Source organism: Ciona robusta, chromosome 1, assembly GCF_009617815.1.
Source record: "Ciona robusta chromosome 1, ASM961781v2".
NCBI classification, from domain to species: Eukaryota; Metazoa; Chordata; class Ascidiacea; order Phlebobranchia; family Cionidae; genus Ciona; species Ciona robusta.
Genome location: NC_143235.1, coordinates 14,745,174 through 14,760,266, shown reverse-complemented (window position 1 = coordinate 14,760,266; position 15,093 = coordinate 14,745,174). Strand labels below are relative to the sequence as shown.

The following is a 15,093-nucleotide window of genomic DNA, read 5'->3' as shown; positions in this document are numbered from 1 at the left end:
TTGCAAAATTGCCCTTTATATAATTGTAAATTGGCAGCGTAACAAATCCAGATGGCAAAGAATCTTTAATTTTAAAATGGTAACAAAGCACGTTAATATTAAAAGGGAAATACGAGAGAAGCTGAAAAAAAGTAGGACAAACCGCCTTTTTCATTTTTACGACTTCTCTCATATTCCATTTTCGTGTGGTTGCCACACTTGGGACGTAAAGTGACCGTGTGTCTAGTGTGCACATTTAACTTGATATCAGTTTGTATAAAAACGGTATAACCAGCGGTTGGACCGGAAATGTATTGCGTGTGTAATTACCCACTGTACATGTATGCGAAGAATTAACGCAGACAGCTTATCTATTACGTCATTTGTAACAGACAATATACATATTCTGACTAATAGCTGTCAATCGAGTACATATATCGCACAGATCGGTCAAAGTATACGCAGGTAACGCAGGTACAAGTTAAATATTCTCAGAGGAACATAGTTGGATCATGTTAGCGATTGGTAGGATTGGGTAATAGCAACAGGTGTATTATCTGTCTATATTCTGTTATCAATGGTATGCTAATATGTAATGCTAAAGTCACGTGTGTTTTTTAATAATAAAAAAGGCCTAAATATTTAATTGTCCTCAAGTCTATACGATGTTTTATGTAGATGCAAAGAGCTTACACAAAAACTATTAGTATATATTAGTTGTAAAAAAAGGATTATATATATAACTTAAAAATCCATAAAAAAAATCTTTTTTTTAGTTTTTAGGTTTTATGTTAACGACATGCAAATTTAAAGTGGAAAAATTTATCTTTATAAAGTAAACTGTTTATGGTAAAATGGCTTCGGACGCCAATAAAGTGGATATTCGGACAAAGTTTGACTTGAAAGAAGTACTCGGAACGTATGTGGTTTATTTTTTCTGTTAAATCAATAGTTTTTACGATAAAAAAGTTTGTTTTATGTTGTTTCAATCGTATATCCGGGTTTTTAATAAGATTTCAATTATTTAAATAATTGCAAACAATTCTAAAAACTTTTGCAATTATTGTAATTTTGATGCATCAATTTTAAAGATTTTTTAGAAGAACTCGGCAGAAAAAGTAATTGTAAAACACAAACAACACAAATATCCATTTTATTAAAACTTACTTTTTCAGAGGTGCTTTTTCTAAAGTATTTCTTGCGGAAAACAGAAAAAGTGGTAACAGGGTCGCCATAAAATGCATACCAAGGAAACTGATCAAGGGGAAAGAAGATAGTATTAATAATGAAATTTCAGTTTTAAGAAGGTATATTCTTATTGTGTGTGTTTTTGTAAATCTTATATCACACTTTTGAGTTTTGCTCAAACATTACCAAAGTGTGTCTTATGTCCAACAGAATGCAAAATTGTAAAAAAAAAAACTTTTGAAAAAATGTGACATAAGCTACTTTGGTTTTACTTTGACGAAATATTTTAGTTATTTATTGATTCCATACTCTTCGATGTTTTTTCCATAATATGATTCATGGCTTTCCGCTATTTTTTCCAGAGAGATACATAAAAAATATGTTATTATATATAAATATATATATTATAAATATATTAATACATATATATATATATATATATAAAAAACTAAATAAATATTTGCAAAAAAAGCTGCAAAACATGTTAAAATCTCAAAATGTACAGTTAGTAGCATTTTAACTAAATAATAAAATGTAAAATATATATATAAATTCTTCTATTTAACCAATTATTTTGTTAAATTGTTTTTCGTTATTTGAACAGTTTAAAACATTGCAATATTGTGGAATTGCTCGAGATCTACGACAATCCATCTCATCTCTACTTAGTTATGCAACTGTAAGTAATACTAAATTACTGTCATTTCGTCTGGAATAAACCATGTATAAATATTATTGTAAACACAGCAAAACAACTGGTTAATTCCTGAATACCTTTGGTCTTGTAATAGGTGTTAACAGATACTATTAATTTTTCTGTTTTTTATAATATAGAATATTTTTGTTGCTGTTGCTACCAGGCATAATGTAAATAATCTGTTAGCAGCTCATCTGGTATAAAAACCTGGTGTATTTCTGACATTTCGTCTGCCATTTGTCATGACTTAATCAGGGAAAGTTGTTTTTATACCAGATGAGCCGCTAAAAGAATATTTATATAGATTGTTGTTCGGTGCAATTTACTAATTTCGTTTTTTACCATCGTTTAATGTGTTTTTACACCGATGTAATTTTTTAACCGATGTAATTTTTAAATATTCAGAACCTGTCTCCGGCGATTTTAAAATGTTAAAAATATTCAGATTTTCAAATTGCATCGTCAGTAATTAATTCAACTGTTATCAGCACCCAGATTTAAAAAATAATCATAATTTATACACAGAGCACACAAAGTATAAAAATCAAATATAAAACCAAGGTTTTACTTTCCTTATGGCTGTCATTGCCAACATTTAACTGCTCTACTGTGCGTTGCATGTTTTATTCAAGAGTATTATTTCATGTGTTGGCTCCAAATGCGAGTGTGGTAACCTCTCCGTGACTTGATATGCCAGTAAGCTTTGTCTATCTCACGACTCATTGTAAATAGTCAGCTAGACAGGTTTTAAACCATCCATATTACCACATACTAATTAATTAGTCAAATTTTTAGACCAAAAAAATGTACGTAAAACACTGTGAAGGCTACCTTAAATTAAAATCTAGTTTTAAAAAGCTCAAAACACCTTATGCTTACAGTTAAAATGTATAAAATGTACATAAAAAAAAACAAAAATTAAACAAACGTAAATATAAAAGTAAAATCGATATACATGAAACACTTCTATATAAACCGTCTGAATTAAAAATATTAAAACACCTTTTGGTTACATTAAAATATATATAAAATATAATATTAACTTTTATTTGTCTATTCGATTACAGTAGCGAAGATTTAGAAATATTTTAAACGAAAAGACAGGATATAGTTATGTTTTTTAATCATATTTTCTTATTTTTCTACAGAGTGTCAGGTGGAGAATTATTCGATCGAATTGTTGAAAAAGGAAGTTACACGGAAAAGGATGCAAGCCATTTAATATCACAAATTTTAGATGCAATTGATTATTTGCATAGTAAAGATATAGTGCATAGAGACCTAAAGGTACAAATTATGCTGCAGAATGTAATGATTAAACATGCCCACAAGCATGTTCCGTGTAAAACTTTGATGCTCTCGTACGTTAACCATTTACATAATGTAAACAAATGATCTTGGCTGTAAATAGATTAATATTTACTGTTACTAATTCATCTTCCCAATATTATAAACTGTTATAATGTCTGTCTGCACATCAATAACTTTTGATTGTCTATTTTAGTACAAAAACGAAAAAATGCAAAAAAGCAGTTGTTATAACATATTAACAAGCTATGGCTTATGGAATATACCATGTATAGATAATATTGTAATTTGTAAATATAGCAAAACAACTGGTTAATTCCTGAATGCCTTTGGTCTTGTGATAGCTGTTAACAGATACCCAAATATATATTTCTTTCCCATTGGTAAACCATTAGTTTGACTCAATGTTGTTTACTGTATATTAGTAGCAATTTCCAAAGCTTAACAATATTTGCAATATTGACATTCATTATTTTCAGCCAGAAAACCTGCTGTACCACAGCACTGCTGAAGATTCCAAGATAATGATCAGCGATTTCGGATTATCAAAAGTTGAAGTTGAGGGGCAAATATTGAAAACTGCTTGTGGTACTCCAGGATATGTAGGTGAGGTCACTTATTTAACGTATTGACTTGTAATACTTAGTAGTTCATAATATATGGTGGTGTAGCACACTTGTAGTACTTACTGGAATATATAGTTATTTATTAAAAGCGAGCTATTTTACTCGAATTGCTATGTTCAGTTGACTTTTTTATATTTTTTTTGTAATTTCCATTAATTGGAACTGTATCTCTGTATGTATGGATCTCACAACTTTTCAATGTAGGGTAGTGTAAAGCGCTTGTGTTAATTTATGGTATAGTTAGTTACTTATTGAAGGCTAGCTATTTTACTAGAATTGCTACTTTTGTTATTTACTTTGACTTTTTAATTTAGTTAAATTGACTTTTAATAACCAGTATATATTTGTTAATTGTATCTAAGGTACTACACCACACTTGTTGTCAATATATGAGGTCATTTATGAGTGCGAGGTTTTTTACTCTAATTGCTATATTGACTGTTTGTAATTTGCATTAATTGACTTTTAATAATCGTTAAACTTAATGTGTGGTTCTGTTTTATCTATGGTTTTTAATCCAGGGAAATGTACCACACTTGTGGGACACTACTTTCATGCTAGGTAACTTGCTCTAAATGTTTTGTTGAGTTGACTTTTTGTAAAATCCTTAGTTCCTAACGCAAAGAACTTTGTACTCTATGTAAGGTACAAGGTAGCCTACTTAATGTAGGGTATTTATGGTATAGTGTTGTGATATATGAGGACACTTATGAATGCTATATATTTCACAATTGGCTAATTGCTTTGTTGACTGTAATTTGCATTAATTGACTTTTAATAATCAGTAGTTGAAGATGCAAGGAACTGCTTACTCTATGGAAGGTACATGCTGTGTACTTATTGAATGCTATGTATTTTACTGTGATTACCACACTGAGTGTGCATTTTTCAATTTATATCAATTGACTTTTAATAATCAGACGTTCCTAATGCAAGGAATTGCCTGCTCGGTGTGAGGTTATCAATGTGTATGGTCACATTCATTGAATTAAATGCTAGGAGCTAGGTATTTTGCTCCAATTGCTATAGGCCACTGACTTTCATTTTATTAGCTTGTTAAATTCGGTGGTTCTTATTGTATGACGTTCTATGTAAAAACTATGGTATGCTGGTCCCCCTTCTTTAAAAATCAACGTTAGCACTCTATATAAAAAATAAAAAAAATGTAAACCTTTGGTTTAGATGAATCCACAGTTCTATTATATTGTCTGCAAATCCACAATTGTATTTTGATTACAAGGGTTTATTGCCCATTGTTATCCCACATTAACTTGATTGCACTTTCAATTGATTTTATAGTTTTATTTGGCCTTGATTGGTTATGTGATGTAATGTGGTACAAGTAACTAGATTTGTGAGTGCTGGTATTTGTTAAAAACGTAATAACATTAAAGGGCATTTAATTTTTGGGTTAAACGTATTACAAACGTAATATGCTTTAAAATTTTCATATTGTGCGATGAATTAAGTTCTGTTTTGTTTTATTGTCCGAACAGTTTAAATGATATGAGCCAGATCCTGTAATTATGCTGTCATGCAACATCTGCTTTGTGGTAAACAAATATCGTGCAATATTGTTCATAGTATGCACAGTGCGTTATCATATATGCTGTCAGTAGGGTGGAACATGAAATATTGATGTTTGCATCTTTGATTTTGTATGCCCTGGTGTCATAGTAGGTATACTCATTTGTAAACAAATGTCATGTCCATGTTACTAGACTCAGGTTTATTCATCGTTATTAACATAATGTAACAACAGAAGTGTTCTGTATTATTATACAGTAGGGTTGGGGAACACAGGACACTCTTAGCACATAATTTCTAAATATCCTGAACAAGTTTTAAACAATTAACAATGGTCTGTAGTAGTCGTGAGGATACGGTTTGATAATCCTTTGAATGTTCTTTGTTTATTACCAAATGGGACAAGAAACAGAATGAAAAGGTGTCCCATCTTTCCCACACTACTATATATATTTTCTAACTCAACATGTCATTACTTTTTGCGGAAAGAGCAAAAATACAAGTATAATGTGCCTGGCATCAACAGTATATATTATGGCATGCCACAGAAGTGGCGGATTTTATTGCCACATTACAACCAGTGATGCAGCCAGAAAAAAGTGTCGGGGTTTCAATATAAGAAAAAAATAAAAGGAATTTTTTTTTTACAAAAAAATGTTTAAGGGGGGAAGGTCGGAACTCTTAAAACCCCCTGGTTACGCCACTGATTACAAGGTGCATTCATTTACCATTCTGGTGTTCCTATACCATATTTTCCTTCATGTATCCAACATACCTTAAATGCTGAGATTAAATGTAGATGTGGTCGAGTTGTTTCTCTAGGGAAACCAACGCACTTGGAAGGATCCCAGTGGTTTCTCTCTCAATGTGGTTCAATTTGATTGACAGTTGAACATGTCTCAAAGTTAAACAACCCCTTCATACACTTCACATTTGTTGCCAAGATCGGGAACTTTATGTGCTTCCAATAATAATAACTACATGAAAGTGAACGTAGGTTTTTCAGTTTACTCTGCCGTGCGATTACTGCGCCCAGAATAAACAACTCCATGTCTGAACAAACATTGTGGTTTAGAACCTTTTCCCACAAGATAACGTCCTTTGTTTCGTGTCTCCTGTTAAACAAATTCACTGGTACGGACGGATCAATGCGAGGCTACTATTCTCGTTTTCGATTTTGCCCAACACTTTGTGTATAATATAGTATTAGCACCCATTCAGTTACATAAGTGGTAACTCGTAAGCTAGCACGAGGTGTATGAAACGGAACACCCGTGTTATAAGTTATAACGACTGTCGTTTTCCGGCCATGTGAATATAAAAAAGTTCATTTATTCACTCATTCAAATATATTTTGCTGCTTTGCGTGTAATATAGGTTTAAAATGCCTCATTCCGCCATAAAAGATCTGCTATAAGTATTCCACGCTCTGCGGTAATTTTTTAATTTTCGTTCAACCGTTCTGTTTCTATGGCGCCAGCTATGTATAAGTTAACAACCGGTGGTAATAAACGTTGTTTTTGTTCAATTTACCGCCGTAATAAGCTTTACTTTATAACAGACACGCTCCTTCGTTCGTTGCATCGGCACGTATATTTGAAATTGAACAGAACTGGTTTATAGTTTTGGGACCATCTCAAGATAAGGATTCAAAATTAATATTTTCTATATATTACCGCCTACTTCCCTACTAGATATATCTCTAGTAGGCCGTGTATGTATTTCTAACTGTTGTTAGATAAGAGAAATCTCTACAAAGTGCTTCTACTTCACATAGTTTTACCAATGTTTATGACAGTACTAGTCTCTACATTATTCAACCCAAAAGTTCGCGTAACAAAAGGCCAAGCCTTTCCCTTTCATGTCAAATTTACGGACCGTCTTGCTTCCTTTTGCTCCAGCTGGTTTGGTAATTCCTGCACCGTGTCATAAGTTTTCGTGTTGTTTTGGCGGTGTTGCCTTAATTTTCTCTTCATGACCGAGCGCATACTCTTACGCAGTAATATAACGACGTCCGAAAGACAAATGTTATCATCTAGTCAGAAAAGATAACAGTTATTCTGAACGACGCGTTTACCATCTGTTTACAAGCATTGTCAATGCTTGTTTTACATACACTGTTTTTTTGGCCGTTAATACACTGTTTTTTTTTTAAATAGGTAGTATTGTTCTTTGTGGCATTGCTTTTGTGTTGCAGTATTTTATAAAGGAAATACAATAGGAGCTGTACGTGACCGGCCATTCACCACTTCTCTGTCATTAGTATTGATTCAGCGCCCGCTCGTGTAATATAGCTATCTCGACTTTTAGTCTAAACGTGATGATTAGTCAACACGACCATTCATGGGCAGCAAACAATAATGAAACATTGATTTTCAGCGCCAGAAGTATTGAAGCAGAAGCCGTACGGGAAAGAAGTCGACGTCTGGTCAATCGGAGTTATAGCATACATACTGTAAGTTAGTTAAAAACCTATTCCCTTATTAGTATTCATTCACTTGCATTTGCACCGAAGTGAAAGCCCCCGAGGAGCAGGTAGCATAAGTAATGTTATATCCGAACCAATTACCACGAAATGTGGTATTGCTAGGTATTGCTTTGTTGTGTTCAAATGTTTAATGTCCCATGGGCGACTTGAGGTATTATCAACCCAGCCGTGTCAATCCACACGATTACCTTATAACGAACCGCTCGTGCTGACTGAGATCACGACTTTGACTGGCTAAAACGGACGTGCGCTTATGTTATTTCCCTTTTCAACCTGTGCGTTTTGCTCTTACTAAATACATAAGCGTTCTATTTGGCTTCACCGATACAGAACCTTTTTTATGTCGTATCAAAGTAAAAAAGTTAAAAACTGCCAATTCAACTCTTAACAATAGCCCCCAAACCTGTGTCCCTACAGTGCATAACCATGCACTTGGTTGGTTGACATAAAACTGTATGGACCAAATAACATATAGACATCAGTTGTACCTATTTATTTTGGTATGGACAATATGGAAAGCCACTTTCGTTTAAAGTAGATTGGGGTAAGATGGTCTACTCTACGTTTTACTCTATTTCTCGTCCTATTTGCTAGTAAACAAAACACATTTAAAGAATTATAAAACCGTATCCTCACGACTCCCATAGACCGTTGTTAATTTTTTATAAACGCTATCAGGATAATTGAATATTATGTGTTGAAAGTGTCCCATCTTGCTCCACAGTACTATATAGTAATAGGGATTTAGGTATCTTTATAAACGCAAAATCTGTAAGTTAATCTTTTATTTACGACAGACTTTGCGGCTACCCGCCGTTCTACGACGAAAACGATCAGAAACTGTTCGAGCAGATAATGAAAGCAGAGTACGAGTTCGATTCGCCCTACTGGGACGATATATCTCAATCAGGTAATATTCAATCATGGTATTAGGGACTGATAGAAAGTCGATATTAGCTGACGTGCTGCTACTAGTTGCTTTTAGCTATCACGACGGCTTTTAGTCTTAACGTCCACTGAATTTGCATTGTAATAATTGCTAATGGTCCCATTGGCATAAATGAATGAATGAATAAACGTAACTTATTTATTCTTGCATGGCAAGGATAGCAACAATTTTTGTTATAACACGGGTGTTCTGTTAAATCTGTTCTATACACCTCGTGCCCGCTTACGAGTTACCACATATGTAATTAATGAGTGTAACTTATTTAACCTCGCGTGGCAGGGCAATGATAGTCATTATAACACAGGTGTTCTGTTTCATACACCTGCCAGCTTGCGAGTTACCACGTATGTAACTTTAACTGTGAGGATTATTTTTTGTTTAATTTCATTTTTTATTACATGGTAAATTCAGGCAACCAATAAGGTTGGAGCAACTTCCGATAAGCGTTTCACCCACGCGCACACACGCCCACACACGGTTGCAAACTTGCAGCGCGTTTGTGCAACGTATGTAACACGGCGCTACAAATCGAGTTCGAACCAGACGCGTTTCAAGTAACCGTACCACGCACGATTGATTAATATGACAATCGTTTCCTCTTCCGTATAAAACTTCCCCTTATTCTGAGTCACCACACGCTACCAGTATAACCGATGCACCCGGTGCGATGACGTAACGTTGCTGTATATTCCGTTGATGACGTATTTCGAACCAGATGTTCTTTCAGTCTTAAGTAAACCGACTTTTTTTTCAGCCAAGACCTTCATTAGTCGGTTAATGCATAAGAATCCACACCAGAGATATACTTGCAAACAGGCACTGAACGACCCTTGGTATGACTTTTGCATGTTTTTTTTAATAAGGTGGGGGAAGATGAGACACCTGTTTATTCTATTTTTTGTCTCATTTGGTACCTTTGCACATTTTAATATAAAATAAATATTTTCATTGTATTTTAAGAATGAATACCAAAAAGAAAAAAATCTTGGATAAGAGCTTTGCATATACGATATCTATAAATTTTAAACATGGTATTTAAAATTCAATGACTGTTTTAATATTATCTCGAAAAAAATATTTTTTAAGACGTGTTCTTGTTTTTGAGGATTATAATATATTCCGACTTAAAAATACATAAAAAAGAATGAAAGGGCATTTTCCTGCAATTACCAAATATCGCATTTTATTATCCAACACCTATTTTCATTCCGTCTTAAGAATGCATTTTTTGTCTGAGCCGGCATCCCGCGTTTTCAATTTTCGTTTCTATAATGATTTCGTAACCCGTTAGTTCAGCGTTGTGCCGCAAGTAACATCGATTACTTAATGGGTCGATTATCATAATGGACAATTGGCCGCGCTTTCTATGGAGGGCAATCAATACCACCAGATACACAATAGTGAACGAACGAATTAATATTATCCCCTGTTATAGTAATGCCATATAATGCAATACTTGGCGAGCTATCTAAATCCCAAAAGAGTTAATTCTGATCCGTTTATTCCAACTTCTAAGTTCTGTATTGTTTCGATTTCTCTGCTACTGTTTATTCAGTGATTCTTAAACTTGTTTGTATGCTTTACCCTTTTAACAAAGATCAGATTTACCCCCAATATGTAATATGGAGCTCATTTATTAAAAAGCGAAAACAACTAATTACATCGGTTATTTTTAATGCAACGGATGCGCTTAATTTAATAGTTTATTCCTTAATATCGTTCGTAGGGTGAAACGGTCACGTCTTTTATGAAATAAGCCATTTACTTTTATTTTATCCATAGCGTGTTATAACGACAGCCGTTTTATACTTCACGTTTTTTTATACTTTCCGACATTTTAGTGGCTTAAAACACGAAATAAAGTCAATCATTGAATTATAAGCCCGCACAGCAAAACTGGGAATGGCTTATTAAATATATCTGATTCATACCGGTGTTAAATTAGAAATCGACCATATGATTCAAATATTGCCCACGTCTGCCCACTAATGCATTATATAATACATCACGCGTTGGTTGTTATATAATGTATAGTATAGGGTGGGGTGAGATGGGACATGTTTTCGTTCTCTTTTATCGTCCCATTTGGTAGTGAACAAAAAATATTTACAGAACTATATAACCGGATCCTGAAAAAGAGCGTTGTAGGTTGTTCAAAACACGATTGGGAAATATGGGATTTAGGTGATAATGTTATCCCATCTTACCCCAGTTCTATTATAGGTTGGTTTTAGTAACAGTATACGCATTGTAACATGCGTGGATTGTTATACAACGTTGCTACAATACATTAATTATAGTTTATAGGGTGTAACGGTCACGCCTTTCAATCGAATAAGTTTTATCCATACGCGTATTTTACGTCAGCCGGTGTTTTATATCATTTTTTGTACATAGCTTATGTTAGTTACTACACCATTATATGCATTGTAACATCATAACGTATATTAGGGTGGGGAGAGACGGGTCACTTTTAGCACATAATATCCAAATATTCTGATCGCGTTTTAAACAATTAACGGTCAACGGAAGTTGTGAGGAAACGGTTTTAAAATTCTTTGAATGTACTTTGTTTACCATAAAATTGGACAAGAAAATAATATGAAAAGGTGTCCCATCTCGCCCACCCTACTATACGTTATACCACAACCGACGTACGTTATATAACGTATATATTTAACCGCAGGATCGCCGGTGACGCAGCAGGAAGCAAAGACATTCATGGTCACGTCAGTCAAAACATTAAAAAGAACTTTGCCCGTAATAAATGGAGGGTGGGTAGAATTATCATGTTATAACCACCATCGTGTTGCTGCTAATTCTCTTCGTTGTTTTAGTTAATCTTACAGTATTCAAAGGAGCAAACGAAATGTTATAAGTTCATTAGTTCTCAGCTGTGCATGCCAATTTTTTTAAACGGTGACTTTATTTCTGTATTTTAGACCTGTTTTAACTGTTGTTGGTAACACAGAAAACACACTAATGCATATATGCAATCCGGCTCCGTGACACCATAGTTAAACCGGTTGTCTATTGATACTTGTAGCTGTAAATGCATCCATAGACCAGCGTCATTGGGCAAGGCAGTAATTTCTTCAACCCAATGATTACAAATGGCCAAACACACAGAAAAAAACAAACACCCTCAAAGTTACATACGTGGTTACACACAGATCATCAAATAGGTTTGAATAAGAGACTGACAATGACATTTAGACGACATATATATCTCATTATTATATTATACAATTGTTAGAGCATTTTTATTTTTCTGTAACGTATTTCATTTCACCTGTTCCAATAGCCCATTGTAAGCTATATAACTATCATTTATTCAACCGCTTTTTTCAATTCAGCAAGCCATCAACGTTGCGACCGCTACAGCGCGTATGAAGAAACTTAATCTTGCTACACAAACGCTGAAGAATTCAACTTAGAATCTAAGTACGTATTTGATACACCATGTATGCTACAGAATACCAGAGACATGCGTGTTTTGCTTTACCGCTTCTTTTTTACGCAAGTATAATGAATTGGGGTAATATGGGACATGTTTTTATTTTATGTTCTCGTCCCATTTGGTAGTTAACAAAAATGAATTCAAAGAATTATGAAACCATATCATTGCGACTCTCTGTGCTAAAGGTGTCCTATCCTACCTACCATATATGACGTAAAAATATTGTTTGTGACGTAACTAGGTCTCTAATTTTAAACGTAAAATACGAATTAAAGCCGTACCTCCAGTGAACCATATACACAGATAATAATTGTCCACGCCACAACAAATACAAGTGGGATAGACAAAGTCGTATCAGCAGACGCTGTTTACATTTGTAAACCAACGACGGCGCCTTATTGTCTTTAATATCAATAGTAATTACGTCTGCTTTGTTTTACATGCGTACTACTCGATCGGGAGCTTCTCGTTAATTTTTCATGTCCCGATAACGTTTGGCACCCCTTGGTGTGTATGGCTCGTTAAAATCAATATGTCATGGTATTTTGCCCAACATAATTGTAACGCGTGGTCCATCAATGCGTGTTTGCTGCTCATTTCATTCGCTTCGTTGTTTTAATTAATCTCATCTTTCCTACCGTGTCGGCAGAGATAAATTAAAATTATTATATTTTTATGTAAAGCCGTTACATCCCTTCTCTTGTTTTAATTGATCCGATACTTGATACCGTATTTGCAAAGATAGATGAAAATTTGTTATGTTTTTATGTAAATTTTTTTAGTTGTTATTTTTTTTTTGCGATTGTCGTTCAGCCGTTACATCCACTCTCTTGTTTAAATAATCAAATCTTAGTTACTGTATTCAAAGAGATATTTTCAGTTATAAATCTGGTGCTACGAAAACAATTTGTTAGACTTGATTTTTGTCTAATACGTTTTCGTAACACCATATTCTTACTGTATTTTTTTACATGAAATTAGTTCAACTCTATGGCACTAGATCAGGGTCAGAATCGCTGAGTTTGTCGCAGATAAATATATTATTATGTTACAGGTCCCTCATACCCGGTTGGAAGTACTATTGTTATCGTGCCCATTATCCGATGTTTTCCGAAGCTTGTTATCCGAAGATTGCCGAAGCATCTTACCAATATGAAAAAGTTTCTGCAGATATTAAAAATCGCTGTTTTTTGCTCTGCAGATTTCTGGTGTTTTCAGATTAGTTAACCTCATGCTCATAGTCGACTGATTGACAGTTTTATGTCCGTTGCAATGGCACTTAACTATTACATTTTACGTCCACTCTGGGTAGGTTTTAATGAAATTACTGTTTTTTTACGTCGAGCTGTCAGTATATAATTGCTCCAATAGTAAATCTATTAATTTTATGCAGTTAATCAATTCAAATAATTATTTTTTCCGTCGTTTTTAGGGTAAAAACAAATTTGTCGATTTTCTTTCTTTTAAAATAATGAATAATGTTGTTTTCATCAATTTCCCTCCATTTTTATCTAATACATGTGAATAGCATTAATTTTACTTAACTGCAGTTTATTTTGCATCATAACCGAACTGTTATCGTTACCCATTTGATTATTTTTAAAGCACACACAAATTACGGCGAAGCACTCAATTTACTCTTAACCAGAACCCCGAAAGGCAGTAAACTGTATTTATTCACTATTTCTTAAATTTATCGTTTTTTTTTCTTTTTTTAAATACTAATAACTTGTGTTGTGGCGTATTACTGCACGCAAATTGAGCGAAGCACTCTCATTTTACTCTTAAACTGAATCTCGAAACCTGTATTCACAAACTATTTCCTTACTGATCGTTTTTTTTTTCAAAATTCGAGTTTCAGATATTAATAACTTGTAAACATGTTATGTAGTGGCGTCCCACTTTGCCCCAACATGGGACCATGCACCCAGAGGAGCGACATGAATTGTATATTTACCATCGTCGTCTTGTTTCACGCATAACACATGCCTTAACAGCGATTCCGGTACCACACACGCGAGTTTTGTTGTTGTCACCTGTTTTCAAATTACGCCTCGTGTTGACGCTGTCCTGTTCTGCCCCAAGCAGATTTTTCTCAAGTTGCACACTACACATATAGTAGAGTGGGGCAAGATGGAACACCTTTCAATCTATTTTCTCGCCCCATTTAATGGTAGTAAACAAAGAAAATTTAAACAATTGTAAGACCGTATCCCCGCGACTTTCATAGACCATTGTTAGTTATTTATAACACGATCAAAATATTTGGATATTATGTGCTAAAGGTGTCCCATCCTACCCCACATTACCGCACTATATATAGAAGCACCCGCTCTAGTAAAAACGATCCTGCATTCCACTTTTCATTTCAAACGAAGCTTTCTTTTAATTGAACTTGTTTTCAATTATTCTGGTCTCAAGATACCTGTGTCTGTCCAATACATTGATACAATTAGAATCTTTACCTGGTGTTGGTTTATAATATAGTTAAACAAATCTGATGTTGCTACTAGGCATAACGTAATACTTGAAAATGATGGTTCTTCTGGTAAAAAAAATGGCTGGCGAAGTTTATTAAAATTTACGTTTTTTTAGGCGGAAGAACAATTTTAAAGAAATATGCAGAAGTAAAGACATAATCAAACGCCGCGTAATCATGCAGCTTTAATGTGTGTAGCAGTGAAAAGTCCGGCGCCGTGGCAAAGTGGTTAGCGCGCCTGCCTGTAACCAATAGGTAATGGATCAAGGCTCGACGCTGCTTCCATTGTGAGCGTATGTGTCCCTGGGAAAGACACTTAACGACAATTGCTCCAACCCAGTGGTCACTAATGGGTTGTCCAAATTATCAGACATATTATACATAAAGAAAAA

The 15,093-nt window shown here is 34.1% G+C and overlaps 1 protein-coding gene across 6 annotated transcripts; it reads left to right on the top strand.

Annotated features, from left to right (window-relative positions):
• Positions 1-731: 731 nt before the first annotated feature.
• On the top strand, positions 732-14,680 carry LOC149743626 (calcium/calmodulin-dependent protein kinase type 1D-like). Of its 6 annotated transcripts, none has more exons than XM_089893624.1 (11): positions 733-898; positions 1,155-1,286; positions 1,772-1,846; positions 3,013-3,151; positions 3,652-3,778; positions 7,705-7,780; positions 8,611-8,723; positions 9,517-9,595; positions 11,449-11,536; positions 12,119-12,206; positions 13,277-14,680. In XM_089893624.1, the coding sequence occupies exons 1-10, from the start codon at positions 834-836 to the stop codon at positions 12,197-12,199; spliced, it is 975 nt and encodes a 324-aa protein (XP_089749750.1). In that variant the 5' UTR covers positions 733-833; the 3' UTR covers positions 12,200-12,206; positions 13,277-14,680. The 6 variants fall into 6 exon arrangements, 2 of the variants coding, with proteins under 2 accessions (XP_089749750.1, XP_089749753.1); XM_089893627.1 differs by having other exon boundaries at positions 12,119-12,210; XR_016387003.1 differs by lacking the exon at positions 9,517-9,595 and having other exon boundaries at positions 732-898.
• The last annotated feature ends 413 nt before the right edge of the window (positions 14,681-15,093 follow it).

What these genes read in the sequence shown, in the direction of transcription:
- LOC149743626 (XM_089893624.1), top strand. Translation starts at nt 834, where the DNA reads ATGGCTTCGGACGCCAATAAAGTGGATATTCGGACAAAGTTTGACTTG. An exon ending in CTCTACTTAGTTATGCAACT is followed by an intron (nt 1,847 to 3,012) that starts GTAAGTAATACT and finishes ATTTTTCTACAG; the next exon opens with AGTGTCAGGTGGAGAATTAT. An exon ending in TAGTGCATAGAGACCTAAAG is followed by an intron (nt 3,152 to 3,651) that starts GTACAAATTATG and finishes CATTATTTTCAG; the next exon opens with CCAGAAAACCTGCTGTACCA.